This window comes from Melanerpes formicivorus, unplaced genomic scaffold (genome assembly GCF_026170545.1).
Source record: "Melanerpes formicivorus ecotype bairdi unplaced genomic scaffold, bMelFor1.0.p_v2 SCAF_4, whole genome shotgun sequence".
In the NCBI taxonomy this organism is placed as follows: Eukaryota; Metazoa; Chordata; class Aves; order Piciformes; family Picidae; genus Melanerpes; species Melanerpes formicivorus.
Genome location: NW_027142356.1, coordinates 9,304,545 through 9,320,528, shown reverse-complemented (window position 1 = coordinate 9,320,528; position 15,984 = coordinate 9,304,545). Strand labels below are relative to the sequence as shown.

General features: G+C 39.4%; 1 protein-coding gene across 1 annotated transcript in view; it reads left to right on the top strand.

The window, feature by feature from the left end:
• Window positions 1-15,984, top strand: part of COL25A1 (collagen type XXV alpha 1 chain) — a 348,081-nt gene that overhangs the window by 282,174 nt on the left and 49,923 nt on the right. The window contains exons 16-20 of the mRNA XM_068136899.1: window positions 20-46; window positions 2,514-2,558; window positions 7,837-7,869; window positions 8,028-8,063; window positions 11,919-11,963. Coding sequence (XP_067993000.1) covers window positions 20-46; window positions 2,514-2,558; window positions 7,837-7,869; window positions 8,028-8,063; window positions 11,919-11,963 — 186 coding nt within the window. The remainder of the gene's footprint in view (window positions 1-19; window positions 47-2,513; window positions 2,559-7,836; window positions 7,870-8,027; window positions 8,064-11,918; window positions 11,964-15,984) is intronic.

Sequence of the window (15,984 nt, the reverse complement as noted above, 5' to 3'; positions counted from 1 at the left end):
ATCCAATTATTTTCATCAGGGTGACCCTGGAGAAAGAGGAGAAAAGGTGAGACATGTTTCACTTCCTTTGTGGTGTAAAACTGCTTGGAGAAGTATCAAGAAAAAGAAGAAAAATAAATACAGCCACTCTCTAGAATCTGAGCAGCACAGTGCAGCTTTTGCAAGTGTAAAATAATACTTACTGCTAGGAGTTACTGATCTGTGATTATTGCAGTGGGATTAGGCACAGGGAGCAGTGGTCATGTTAAATGTTGCACAGTTGAACAACTGTACAACTAATCCTGACTATGATTAGTCTCAAAAAAAGATGAGTCTGTGTGAATAAAAGAAAGACCCATGTATTTTTCATTACTTGGTTTTTGATGCTTTGTCACCTGAGTGGAGCAAAACTATTAGATAAACAGAATGCAAGATAACAAAATAATTAGATAACAAGATAGACTCTGGGTGACACATAGATAACCAGTTCTCTGCATACTTAAAGTGTAATCTTCCATTTTTGAATCAGGTTAAGCAAGAGCAAGGGAATCTACTGCAATGATCGTAAGTTATAGACCATTTGGAGAGGTACTAGCAACTCAAATGGTATAATAACAGTGCTGACTTGCAGTGTGGTGTTACTGCTCTGGCATCTACCATCGTGCCAAGACAAGACAAGGGAGCAGAACAAGCACCACACTGTAAAACATGGGTGTAAATGTGCCCTTCCAGGGAGACTGGCCAGTAGGAGCATTTGTGTGAGAGTACACACAGAGTCAACGTTCTGTGTCTGTACAAGGGGGGGTGAGGAATGGTGTAAGCTTTATTTTTAGAGTAGGAATCAGTGCACAGCCCCATCCTCTGCAAGTACTCTGACACACTTTTTAAAAGTTAATTGCTTGTATTAACAAGAATATTAGGGGTTGGAAGGGACCTTGAAAGACTGTCTAGTCCAACCCTTCTGCCAGAGCAGGATCACCTAGGGTAGGTGACACAGGAACACATTCAGGCAGCTTTTGAATGTCTCCAGAGAATGAGACTCCATAGACTCTCTGGGCAGGGTGCAATTTGCCATTGAGAAATGTTTACCCATATCTTTCCAGCTGCAATTGGATTTCACTTCCAGATCTGGGTAAATCCAAGTAAAAGCAGCTGGAGGCATGCTTTGCCAGGGCAATTCATTTCACAGTTTGAAAAGCACACCATAAAAATAATCCAGGGGAATCTTGAAAGCATATACCCCACATGTAGAAATGGGAATCTCTTTTCCTGAAATTATAACGTGGCTTAAAACTCTATTTGTTGAAGAACCTCACAAATCCTTTCTTTGTTTTCAGAAACAGGAAGAAATAACTACAAATTTTAACATATCCTGAGTTTCTCTTACTCAAAATTGTTATATTTTTCCATAACCATCCTTTAATTTGTCCTTTAAAAAACCCATATATATAATTAGGAATGGGCTCACTGTGTTTTGTCATGTCAAATGAACTTGGGATGATATCCTTACTAGTGTTTCATGTTTCCATGGTTCATCAAGCCTTTAGTTAAAGTTCTGCAAGATTGTTAGCTGGTTCCTATTGTCTCAGTAACTGATACCTGAACTGGTCTCTGTTTTAAAGTCCTCTGAGTAGAATTTTACATTAAGGGTTTCAGAGAAATATGCCAGATTACTGAGTAAATATTGTCATTTGAATACTGTTCCTGGTTATCTGACCAAAACCTACTGGACTGTTTTTAACCATATTAAACTTAATATTTATCAATACTTTTGGTATTTTAAATATTTCTCAGACTTGATATGAACTTCAAGTCCCACAGAAATTTTTGGCCTCATAAAGAAAGAAGATCTTTTCAGGGTAGGCTGGTCTTAAGGGTAGGGCTATATGACTATAAAGAGAAATTTGGTCTTTTCATAGTTCAATCTTCTGAAATGTTTCTTTTTAAAGTTGGCTTTAAAGTACAAAATGTCTATCCAGCCATGAAAAAGTCTTATCTGGACCTCATTTTTCAAATGATCAACAATGTATACAATTTATGTAGAGGTAACCATTTTTGGGACTCCTTGGAGAAGCAATATTCAGTGAAGCTTTTCTAGTTTGTGAATCATTCATGAAGGTCTTCAGCTTTCAAGAGTATATGCCACAAATTACTTGAGAATCCTAATAAAAAGCCTTGGAATTGTGTAGTTGTCACCTCAATTTGATTAGATGTATTTAGGTAAATGTCTCTGTGTTGGAAAAAAAAAAAGCCATATGTGCTGGTAACTTGCCACACTGAATCATCACAAAATCATTCCTTCACTGCTAAACCACAGTGAACTGGAGAAGTCTGTAGGCTGTGAGGACCTGTGAAAGAGATTACAGCTACAGCGAAGATTGTTTAAGACATAGCAGCTATATAAACTGTGCTTCCTGACCACATCCTAGAGATTAACAAAATTAGCTTGCTAATCTTGTTACAATGCTGTCTCTCCTCTGTGTGCTGTCTGCTTACATCAAATCATTAAAGTAAAATATATATTTTAATTATAGGGTGATGCTGGAGAAAATGGACCCAAGGGTGACACAGGAGAAAAGGTACACTACTTATTAGTAGAGAAGAAAATGCATGGTTTGGGCATGCATACAGTCTACCCAGAATTTGATCAAAAGAAAAGTGTATTTCAGTTGGTTTTTTGTTTTATTTTGTTTAAAGAAATGAGTGATTCAGCAAAGTTTGCAGAAAAGCAGCAGAAAAAATATCACTGTTCTGCCCAATTAAGTGTAAAATTCCTGACTTTATCCAGCAGCAGCTTTAGTACAGGATACATTCTTCTTTGCTGAAATTTGTGCCATACAGGAGTTCTGATCACAACCTGCCAGACTGTTGGAACTAGGTCTGATGATTTATAGCCATTGTTGATACACCCTTTTGTGTCAACTTCTGTGATTCCCTCAAAGACAGGGGACCAATATGGGACAAAAAAACACAGTATGGTGATAGGTGACTTCCCTTTGAGTTCACAACTGGAAAATTGAGAGTTGAAGATAAGAAATATGGTTTTCATTCTTTTTGCTGGGTGACATCGCTTAAGAGCTTGTTAGCACATTGTTGCAAAGCACCAATGTAGAGGTCATCAAGGGGCAGACATGGTAAAATTTTTTTGTTACTTAGATTTGATTTATTTTATACAAGACTCACATTCAAATATGAACCTGACTTTACAAATCAAGTGTTGCACATGAAAGAGTCAGCCATAGTGATCTCTTCTGACCCTTGCTTTGGGACTTTTGTGCTTCTAAACCCAGTAATTTTAGTGACTACACTTGGGCAGAGGCACAACTTCTTTTACCCCTATATGTGTAGTTGCTTTACTGACTCACACCAGTTTAGAGCAAGGAGAAATTTGTGGTGGATTTATCAAGCTGGTAAGGATTGTGTGCAGACCTCTCAGATCCTATCATTCAAATACAGTAAAGCTATGCTTTCAAGAACACAAAGCTTTCATACTGCATATTATAATCAATCACTGATTAAAAATAGAGGTTAGGGTTAGTTAAGAATAATCAGGTTATTTGATTCCCAGAGTTCATTTCAATAATACTTTATCTGCAGTTGTGTTTATTAACCTATAGATGAGTCCTAAGAATCTTACCTAGTTATTCACACGACATGTGCGAGTAACATCTTAGAATAGAATAGAATAAATCAGGTTGGAAGAGACCTTCAAGATCATTGCGTCCAACCCATCACCCAACACCACCTAATCAACTAACCCATGTAACCAAGCACCCTGTCAAGTCTCCTCCTGAACACCTCCAGTGACGGCGACTCTACCACCTCCCCGGGCAGTCCATTCCAATGGGCAATCACTCTCTCTGTGTAAAACTTCCTCCTGACCTCCAGCCTGAACTTCCCCTGGTGCAGCCTGAGACTGTGTCCTCTTGTTCTGGTGCTGGCTGCCTGGGAGAAGACACCAACCTCTGCCTGTTTACAACCCCCCTTCAGGTAGTTGTAGAGAGCAATAAGGTCACCCCTGAGTCTCCTCTTCTCCAGGCTAAGCAGCCCCAGCTCCCTCAGTCTCTCCTCATAGGGCTTGTGTTCCAAGCCCCTCACTAACTTCATTGCCCTTCTCTGGACTCGTTCCAGCAAGTCAACATCCTTCCTAAACTGAGGGGCCCAGAACTGGACACTTCTCTGTGATTCAAGAATATAATCTCTAGTACAAGGTGGTTGTTCAGATAAGCAATCCTGCGACAAGTAAATGGGAAGTTTATAATGTCCCTGGGAAGCCTAATGCAGCTTCACTTGTTTCTTTTCTCCTTTACCATTTGTGAGAGCAAGCTTGCACTGCGGTCTGCAGTGTGCACATCACCTTGCTTGAGATTGTGCTTAAGGGAAGAAAAAGTTCTCTCTTTTCTTCAATGGGAAATCCTTTCTCTTCGTGTATAACATTTTAAATATTTTGGTCTGAGCTTTCAACAATTTGGCTGCCTAATTGGGGCTGTGGAAAGTATCGGTCATCAGGAGACTTCTTATATTGCTGTGTCTGAAGAAATTTCAGTAAACTTCTTGAAGTGCATCGTACAGAAAACTCACATCTCTTCCAGGTTTCACAGACTTTTCAGAAGGGGGGTGGTGACATGGGAACGTACACTGTGAAGAGTGCATTGCTTTAGCTGTACAGGCTACAATCCACTGCATGAAGTTTTACAACCGTGAGCAGACCTGTGACTTAGTCTACTTTCACTATTTTTCCTCTGTTTTTCCTGCCTGCAAGACAGTTGGCCACCTAGAAAATAACATCTTGATCTCACAGGAGAGCTGCAGATTGAAGTTTTTGGTAGTTAGCTCTGCAAACAGCACTTTTTAGGGAATTTATGAGGGTGTTTTGGACAGATAATTTAGGAGAGATCATACAACTTGGAGCCATTACATTTGTATTACTAAACAAGGTCTGTATTCTTTCCTGCTCTTCAGCACAGGGGGAATTCTTTTGCTGTATGATCATTATGTATGATCCCAGCATGAATCTGTGCAGCGATCACTAATCATATAAGTGTTAGAGGAAATCACACTGCCTATTACAACCATATTTAATCAATATGTTCACGAAGTGGCCTTGACTTTTTTCCTTCATTTTTTGTATTTGTCTTTTTCTCAATATAATCATCTGGAGGGAGGAAGTTAAGCTTACCTTGACTCTAAACCCTACTATAATGCAAGGCTTCAGAGCAGCTCAATAGCATTCCTTCTGTTTTCCACTGCTTTCTATTGAGCAGGAGATTCACATAAAAGAATATGTCAGTTGTCTTGAAAGAAGCAGATGAAATTAAGTTCCAGCAAACTTCACAGCCAGCCTTATTGATGCATTATGCTTATACTTACTTATCTTCTGTTATAGTTTTCCCCTACTACACAACCTTTGCCTTGTGTTTGGGTAGGTCTGAAAAATCTGGAGCATGTGTTGCATTATGGAACTTCACTTCCAGACGAGTACTGAAAGTTTGTGCCAGCTGAACACTTGTGGGGGAGCAGTGTAAGATTTGATAATGCTCAGTTTTCAAAGACTGTTTTTGAGAGAGCTTCTGGATGCGTTCAGAGATGAGATAAGGCTGTTACCCATTCAGTTCTCAGGTATTCAACCGCATACATGTACAAACCCCTCCTGCTCAGTGAACCAGATGTTAATTTTACATAAAGAAATGCAGAGACCATTGTGCTAGGTCATGATGCTGCACACAGGGTTAAGAGATTTAATTCATAGTGCACAAGGCTGAAAAACATTTTGTTAAAAGCTGAAATAATGTTTCTGTGAGATAAATACTAGATTTTCATTTATAGGGTGAGAGAGGTCAAGTGGCAAAGTTTCAGACTTGGTTGAGAATTGGGTTCCTCTTTGTTCAACTAATGCAGCCTTCTTTTCTGAACTGCTCTTTCTAGTGACCCTCAGGAACAGGGACTTGAATGTCTACTTCTTGACCTGTGACTTAAGAAAGCTGTCTTTGCCTTTCCTATTTTGATGACACCATCAATGCCAGACTTGTGTTCTTGCTCCTACCCTTCTACAGTAGCCTGGATCCCTTGAAACTATCAAGTATCCTCCTTCCGAGTGCAAGTTTCCCTGATAGAGCTTCTTTATTTCTAAACTGTCTGACTCATCAGAGAACTGAGAACATGCTGTACCATGACATTTTTTTTATTTAATCTCAAATTGATTTTGCTTCTTGCATGAAGGTGGATTATAAATACTTTGTGTCTTATCTTCCCCATATCCATCATTATCCTTTAAAAATGTTTAACTGGTGAATGCCTCTTACCAGTTGTTTTGACACTTTATAGCTATAAAAAAGTCCTTGAGGCTTTGCAGTTGTACATGCTTGTTCATATTTTCATATTTTTCATATTTTCATATGTACATATTGTTCATACTTGTGGTATCAGCAATATCACTCATGCACGTCTGTCAAAATGAGGCAGCTCGAGTTTCCAGACATGAATCAACCCTTCAGAATATTGGGGTTTGTGTTTTCTTCACATGAGTACGAGCTCCAGTAACTGTGTCAAGAAAATCTATTCCTACTTTTCAAAGAGCAGTGAGCATGTTATCTGCTACCATTTACTATCATGAGGCTGTTACCAAAAAGAACCCACCCCAACCCAACTTGAAAGCCATGGCATTCACAACGTATTTCCCATGGCTTTGCTGAACCATCAGGAATGGATATCCTCTATTTGTATTTTAATGCAAATAACATTAAAGACTGACACTCTGCTTATACATCTTCAAAGTGGAGTACAGTACTGACTCCTGCACTACTTATGTATCTTGAAGGTCTCTTCCAACCTGGTTTATTCTAGTCTAGTCTAGTCTATGTAAATCACTAGCAGACTTTAGGTGGAGCTTGAGGTTGCCCCTGTATAGCAAAAAATTATATCGTTTTCCAAAGATAAACACTCTAGCTATCCTCAATAGCATGTGGTTTAACTAGCAAACTTTTCATTGATTTTTATTTGGCATGTCATTTCAGAAAATACATATATATATACACATATAGCAAAGTGAGCTTAGAAGAATTTTAAAGGTCCTGTGACAACTGTACAAAACAGGGAGCCAAAAGCTTCCTTGGACAGGTCACTTGTTGATCCTCTGCCCTTGTGAATATTGCTGCCTATTAAATCCAGTCAACCCAGCAAAATACAGGCAAAGCTTTCTGAATGCTTGGTGCTTCCTCAGAACAGAGACCTTTCCTGAATACACATCCTCTAAATTATAACACTTCGACTTCATTAAACTATTAGTTTAAATATGCTGAAGAGCTGTGGAAATAGAACTGTGACCTCTCCTGATGAGAATACACATACAGGTCACAATTGCAGCTTTTTTTCCAGGTGAACCTTCATTAAGACAAAAAGCTTTGTCAGTTGAGACCTGACATTTGCCATCTGTAGAGTTAGGTCAAAAGATTGCTCATGTTCTTTATAAATGGCAGTAAATTAGTTTAATGTGTATCAGCAGTGTAGAGATGTCAAAATATGCCCTGTCTGCTGGCTTTATGAAGTACATTTATACAAAATGTGCAATTACAACTTCAACATCATTAGTTGTGAAGCTTGAGGTTAACCATTATGCTGTTTGGATGAGTGAAGCCAAATCTCTCTACATGTTCTTGAAACCAACCCCGTTCCTTTTCCAAATCTCACTGCTTTAATTCATTGGGTAAATTCATGTGTAGCAGCACAGAGGAAGGTAATCTTGCTAGGTAGTTGTTTTGCTGTATAGTTTTGCTGTGCTCTTGCACGTTTTGTTGTATCTGTTTCCCGACAAACTGCATATGTAATAAATGTGATTATTTCTTGTGGATTTCATATCAGGGTGACCCCGGTTCTTCTGCTGCAGGAATTAAGGTAATTTAGCTGTAAAGAAGTTGTACAGGGAGAAAAGGGGTGGTGGGTCTGTGCAGAGCATCACAGACATTTTGGGTACTATTACTGTAATGGTTTTCCTCAGTTCTACTTTTAACTATTCTGGTCAGATCTTATTTCTTTCATCTCCTTTCTTTTAGGGTGAACCTGGTGAATCTGGACGGCCAGGACAAAAGGTATGAGTTGGAAATGTTTGATTTGCCTTTTCTTCTCTATTGGATTGTGGACAACAGTTGATACTAGTGGCACTTCCCCATACTATAACAAGCCCAAGGCAGTGCAATTTAACAACTCGAAGCCTGTGCACAGGCGGCGTATGATCATTTTGTATCTTAAAACAGCACAGGAATGACAATACTAATGAACAACAAAAACAATGTTAGACTAACCAACCTCCCCTTCTAGCCACAGCATGCTTCTTGTGTTGAAAACTTACCCAGCTGCAGCTGGTGAGACTAACAAAGAATGGATCTGCTCCATGAGTGATCACAAGTCAGTCCTGCATGCTTGAATGAGTATTAACCTTCAGACTGTGCTACATTATTACAGCTTATTAGGAAGAAAAATACTGTTGGTCAGAATCCCTTTCACATATACCTGTGAAGTGAATCAAGCTGTCAGAGGCACGTGGTGTGTTTGGAAGGACATAGACTAGGTAATGCTGCTCTGTTCCTCCTTCCCCTGGATACTGTATAGCTGAGGCTACTTTTGCAAGTAGAGGTTCAATATTAGCTGTAATAACTCTGTGCAGCATGAGGCCTTCTGCAGCTGGGGAATTTCCTCTCTTGAATCCGTAGTACATGGAGCACAGTGAATGCTGTGCCTTCAGCTGCCTTTCAGGAGAGGAGGAGGCAGGTCCTTCTGGGAGAGCTGGTGAAAAGGATGAGAAGAGTCAATGAGGGAACCAGATTTTTGCTTTGCATTACCTGGTTTCCCTCAGGAGCCTTCAGCACTGTTCTTACCTCATACAACATTGAAAATTACCCACTCTTGCCAGAATGGAGCAGAGTGCAGCCACCGGTTGGGGTAGCAGGCATTCCAGATACAAGACAGACAAGAGCTTGTTTGCTACATAGTGAATGGCAGTATAACCATTTTATAAACTTCAAGGTCCTTTAGTGACTAAGCAAAACCCTAAAACACACATAAGTATAAAATAAAATAACTTAGATTACTCCATTTGAGAAATTACAGCTGTCATCAATTATTACAGACTAAACAAAGACTATTATGGCTGCAAATGCAGTTCTTCAATAAAATGCAGTTTTAATTAGGAAAGGTAATCAAAGTAGTTTAGAGCTATCTAATCCATGGAATCATTCAGTGTGTTCATTCTGCAGTGTGTGATTTGCTTGGGTAATAAACTTGAAAATGCACTTAAGGGCTTGTTGAGATTCATACTCTCATTAGTTGGCTGCCGTGGAAGCAAAACTAGCACAGATTTATCTGCAGGATGCTGGATTTCAGTCCTCAGGCACTCAAGTTTGATGTCATTAGGGTAACATAGAGAAGTGAGGTGAATGCAGACCTGACTTCCTATAGTCAGGGAGCTCAGTGTATTCTTTCCACTTCACCTCACAAGCTTCCAGTATGCTATATTCATGTCTGTGGCCTGAACCAGTAGCTCCCATAATGTGCTTATTCAGAGTGCCTCTTCCAGCCATGGATCCTGTGCCTGCTGTTCTCACCCTGCATAGCAGGGACTCATTCTCTCCACCAGACTGGGTTGTGGGGAACACTTTTTCCAGCTGGAGGCATGTCCCTACCCTCAGCATCATCTCACTACTTTTACCCCTACTGTCCAATTCCCACTTTCTTCCTGCATCTTCCCTTCTTCCTTGTATTTTATTTCTTCCTCTTCTTCCAGTAATTCCTTATCCATCTCCTAAGAACAGATTAATATTGAGCTGCCCACCTGAATGTTACTTACATTAAATGAAATGTGATGGTATTTCAGTGGCCTGACAAGGCTGTTTTGTGCCCTAAGTACTTCAGAAGTGATAGAACAACCTGTCCTGCCAACCTGAGCATTATGAGATGGAGTTAGTATACAGCCTTGGTTTCCCTAAAAATCTTTCTTCTCATCAATCATACCCAGATCTTCTATACCAGGAAGGGTCCAAAGAAAGAAAATATGCATTCATCTGCAATATCAGTTCCAATGAAACATTAGTGATTTTGTCATGTTTCATTTTGTTTAATGTATCTTTGAGAGACATTTAAATTGGTTTAGATTGATGTGATTCTGAACTGGCTTTGCTTGATCCTTTCTGCTTGTTTTATGAGGGTCCATGGACACACCAAGCTTAGCTCTGACATAAGACTAAACAATGACCTACTGCAGCAAAGACCATCAGACACTGTGCTTACAAGCGAAATTCAGTGTTTCCACAATTTGATGAGAAAAAGTTATGGTAGTAATGTGGTTTATACAGTTACTCAAGTAAGAAACCAAAAGACAGAGAGAGCAGGGTTTTGGAGCTAGTATTTTGTTAGGAATGAGTGCCATGAAGGCCTTTTAAAGGATTGCCCTTTTGTAAGCGTGACAACTCATTTTCTGCTTTAGAATGCATTAGGCAACATCCCAAGAAAATAATAGTGTCTGTTGAAAATGGTATCCTAGCCTCTACTCTTTCACCTGATTTAATAGTTAATATTGGGAGAAAGAGATCTTTCTTGTGCTTTTAGGCAATGTGAACAGTTCTAATTCTTCAGTAACTGAAACGGACAAAGAAGTTGTTATCAGATCCTTCTATGACATTAAAAAATCATTCCATTTGGTAAAGCAATTTGCAGACCCTCTCTTGTGTTTCTCAGTTTATGGCAGAGTATAAATTTGTTATTAGCGCTTCAAGTCTATTTAATGCTACTGCCTCCAAGAAGTGGCTCTGGGTACAGTAGCCTGAACATCTGCACTATGTATACGTGTGTGTGTGTATACACGTGCACATGTGAGTGTATGAATGGATATGTCTGTCTATACACATGCATAAAGTATTTTAATAGCAAAATCTGCATGAATGCACCCAAACCACAGAGCTGAAATCTGGATTTTTGTAAAGCTCAGGAGTCTATGAAATCTGGAATATAGTTCAACTCAATATAAAGGTTGGCTTCAGAAGTTCAGACCTGAGCTTTCAGAAAGTTCAGGGAACGTTCAGACTCAAGGGGCTGGTTAGAATCCATCTCTTTATAAGACCTCCAGCCTGTAAAATAATGGGGTTTATTCACATGTTGTTGCTCTCTTTTTTTTGTTTGGTTTTTTTTTCCTTCTGTTCATCATTTTTATTTTCCTAGGCAACATATCTCCATGTAGCTGTTATCTCAAAATAAGCACTGATGTGAATGCTGTGGTTCTTGTCAAAGACTAGTACCAACTTTGTTTCAAAATGAACATGTTCAGCGTTCAGCTCCTGTTGTAACATTACCCTTGCAAATGCAGTTCTATAGGTCTTGTCACTGCTATTTTAAATAAGCAAGGCATAAGGTAAAGCAGTAGAAGGTTATGTTCCCACTGTCCTTCATGACACCACTGGTATTCACAGATATATAGCAAGCACTGAAACGATGCTATGGATAGCTCTATAAAAATGATGGCCCAGTTATAATTAGGCAGTTCTGTTTGAACTGCACAATTTAAACTGTGCTCTTTTGAATTGCTTTGTAGCTAAATCAGACAGTTACACAGCTCTCAGCTGAAAATGGAACAGAATTAAACATTTTGTAAGTATGGAAGTGAAATGGCAGCATGTAAAATGAAACAGTGCTGCTTGTTTTCTTCTCTCTTGGTGAGGGCTACTGTGAATTCATTTTTTACTTTTCTGACATGTATTTCTACCTGTCATCTTCACATCCAAGGTTCCCAGAAGATACTTAAGTTCTTAATATGACTCTTACTAATCATTTTGAAAATATCAGTCCTGTTTAAACTGACTAGCAGTTATCTATGCTCTTTTATCTTGCTGCAGAATATACAGGACAGTGACCATAACTGAATAATGCCTGTAATATTATGTAATTTTCCTGTATAGGGTGAACCAGGTCTTCCTGGGCTTCCTGGACTCCCTGGGATAAAGGTAAATAAACTGTAGTCTCTGTTGTAATGGGGAAACACTAAAAAAGGTGGTGGGGAGTCATCAAAAGAGGGAGGGACTGCAAGAATGTGGCTAAAATTGACTTACTGTACTTGTGCTGTATCTTCTTCCGTGTCTCTGGTATGGAACTGCTGGGGATTATCACAGAAAGGTTCCACACAGAAAACTGTTTAAGTGTCTATGAGTAAGCAAAGAGAATATCTTACATTGAAATATAAAGTAGAACATTGCTGTCTAGTGCTTTGAAAACATAATCTAATATAGTATGTTTTTATGGTTTTATTTAGTGGAAGAGGCTTGTCATCAAAGTTATATTTGGTTTCTACCTTGATGGCTGCTTTCGAGTAGCAATAATCTACTGACTTTAACAACCCTTCAGCCAGAGAACTGAATTAGTTTTACTCAGGCTGTGGAGAACTGGCACCGTGGACAGAAACCCTCTGTGCTCCATTACACAGTAGTGATTTCCAAGGACAAGTCAAAATGCTTTAGTAAAATTCCTCTTAGTATTAGCTACAGTCCCTGACCTAATAACTGCTTTAGTCCCTGCCTCCTGGTTTGTCTGTGATCTTTAGGTAACCTGATACAGAACACATTCTAGCCTAAATAGTCACAATGGAAGTTGCAGACATTTGCACAGTTTGAGCTGTGACTGCATAGTTCTGCAGAAAGTGAAAGGCTTCACATATCCTGAGCGAGTGCAGATTTAAGCTGCTGCTTCTTCGTGGCAAAGACTGTTCTTTCAGAAAACAAAATCTCTTTGAAACTTCTTATTTGCATTCCAACATGGGCCTGCATATAGCACAGGAGATATTTTTATATCACTTCCCCAATAACAAGTTGGATAAGACAGAGGCCAAAGTTGTGTCTGTTTTAGTAGGATTCAGAATTTCCCTCATGGAATGTAACATTTTCACTGGTTTTCTCAAGGGACCTGTGAATTACCACAGGACTGAATCATAATGTCCCTTCTGTGTTACTAGTGAATTATGGGAAGAATTGAACATGCGTATTAATTACTTTGTTTGCTGTAGCACCTGAAAATACCATGTTCACACAGACCAAAAAAATGTCCATGCGTAACATCAGCAAGTAATTTAATAAATAAATAAGTAAATTTAAACCTGAGTCTCTACTCTGGGAAAATTAGTGCTGTTAAGATTTATTTATTGGTGGGAAAAAAATTGGCTCAGAAGGGCATCTTTCAGATTCTCCTGAAAAGCAAGATGTTAAGTGAAAAACAAATGATGTGTGGGAGTTTTGCCCAGTGAAAATTTGTTTTGGAATTCAGCGGGTATGGTGGAAAAACAGTACAGCTGGCTGCGCAATAAAATGGAACGATGTGGTCAAGTATTAAACCTTCAGGAGAATTCTGGCTTCTATTAAAATCTTATGCCACAAAGAGACTAGTACTGATTCAGTGAAGAAATTTCATCTAGTGAAATTCTGGATAGAGGTGGCTAGATACACTCATAGAGAGTTGTTAGCCATTGGAATGGGCTGCCAGGGAGGTGGTGGAGTCACCATCCCTGGAGGTGTTCAAGGGGGGATTGGGCGGGGCACTTGGTGCCATGGTCTAGTAGTCATGAGGTGCTGGGTGACAGGTTGGACTTGATGATTTTTAAGGTCTTTTCCAACCTTGTTGATTCTATGATTCTATGGTGACAGCAAGCTAGCAAAACCTGCCTAGGAGGGAGCAAAGCAGATCTAGTCACATCAGACTTGCAGGAAGAGTGCTTTTCAATTCAAGGCCTTTGTAAATTCCAGTGTTCCAGAACCCCCATGAAAGAATCCTAATGTCCAATCTAAATCTATCCTGCTCTAGTTTAAAGCCATTGCCCCTTGTCCTACAGTTACAGGGCTTTGTGAATAGTCCCTCCCCACCCGATCACCCAGGTGATTTCAAATGAACAATCTAGTTTTCTGAGGGTCATGTTTACTGAGCTCTTATATTCTAACACCTTTGGAGATGTTGGGTGTTGATGGACTAGTGTGTTGGGGCATCTTCAAGACAGATGAGAAAAAAGGCAAGAGAAGCTGCATGTTACCTGAATTTGAAATTTCCTTTGGTATCTTCTACTACTTCCGTGTAAAGAAACTGTCAAGATACAGGGATATTCTATGAATAGGAATCTCTTGGATGTAGTTCTCTGGTCTTAAATTTTTGCCCTTTGACTGTTCCATAAGGATTTGAAGTCTCCTTTTCTTTAAATCTGTGAAATAAGCCACAAATTTGCCTTCTTGTGAATGAGTCTCTGCACAGTGGCTGGCTGCATTATGAGATGTTTAGGTAACTGTGGACATGCACATCACTCATCACAAATGCTAAGCCAGCCTGTGAAAACATAAATGACATGCCAGGCAGTGGACCATATCTTTGCAGCTACATTTCCTCATGGTTGAAGAAACTTTCCAAGGCATTCAGTTTCATATGCCTGAACATGTACTCAAACTACTTAAAGGATTAATACCTTTAAATCACTGGGGAATTTTCAGCTTCTTATAATGCCATTTCAATTAGTTAATCAATGTTCCCAGGAACCTGTTAGAGCTTGGCTGAATGTGATATCTGAGTCTGAATGAACAGTAACATTGGATGGACATGCAAGTATCATATCTGAATTCAGAGTATGAAGCAGGGTCTCTTAATTACATGGTTTTCTAGACCCATTCACGGTGCACATGTAGATACTTTGAGAGTTCTTGTTCTTTTTTGTTTGTCTCCTCATTGTCAGTTGGTGCCATGGAGGAAACACAAGTGCAGTCAGTGATTTCCAAGACAGTGATGAAGCTGTCTGTGACATGCTGGAGAAACGTTTCTCAAGCACCTGTTGCTGTTTAGGAATGGCTAGAAACTTAATGAGCCCTTGAATGTGTTCCACCATGTCACTTGGGAAGCAAGTAAGGCACCTAAACACAGAAGATTAACTCATCGCTCTGATATTCCCCAACTGACACCAGGCAGGCACAGGATACCTTCTGCAAAACATACTTGATAGATCTGGTTTATGTCATAACTTCCATGAGATGATACCTACAAAGCAGCACCCTCTCTAATGGAAATCATGCCCTTACCCATTGTAATATCAGGGTCAATGTCCCTGGAGGTGTTTAAGAAAAGACTGGGTGAGACACTTAGTGCCATGGTCTAGATGATTAGTTAGGCTTGGATGATCAGTTGGACTTGATGATCTTGGAGGTCTCTTCCAACCTGGTTGATTCAGTGATTATGTGATTCTGTCAGACATCTCTTGAATCCTTTGTCTTGCATTTTATGGTGTTTGGGCACTGCAGTCCTCTACTTCATGCTGCACTGAGAAGCCATCACAGAACACAAGCCTCTTCTCTGTAACAGCAAGATCTTATGCAAGATCTGGCTTTTCTTCAACTTTTCTGGTATTTCTCTCTCTGTTTTTAAAACAAATACTGAAACAAAGCTTGTGAGTGCAACCTAGTTTTTATTCTGTCATGTTCAAGAATACTGTTGCTGAACGATTTGGCATGAGAAAAGAAAGGCTCTTAGCCCTTCAGATTATGGCAGGTAGGGGAAGATTTTTGTGTTTTCAAATCCTGATTCAATCAACTCCATGCAGCATCTTGTGTCCTTTTATACAATTACTGTGGCTTGACTTCCCTGGGACTGTGTCTGAGCAAGGTTTCAGAAGAACCTTGACAAGGATATGGGAATTGGCTTCATGGGGATTTTTATTTTCATAAAAGGAAACCCAGCTCCAATTTTCATCTGTTCTGTATTGATTTTCATGTTATCCTATAACTTTCCTAATTTCATGTAAGTACTGAAAAACTTGCTGCTGCACAGAACTCATTTTTTAGCTCTATGAGACCTGATACTCCTTTCTCCCAGTGAGTTCTGTTACAAAAGAAAAAATTCACAGATACAGAGGCAGAATTTTCAAGCTGTACACATAGAAATTAGTCTCCAGCTTAAACTCCTTTAGAAAATATAGCAGCTGATGTTGAAGCTCATGTGTTTAGATATTGC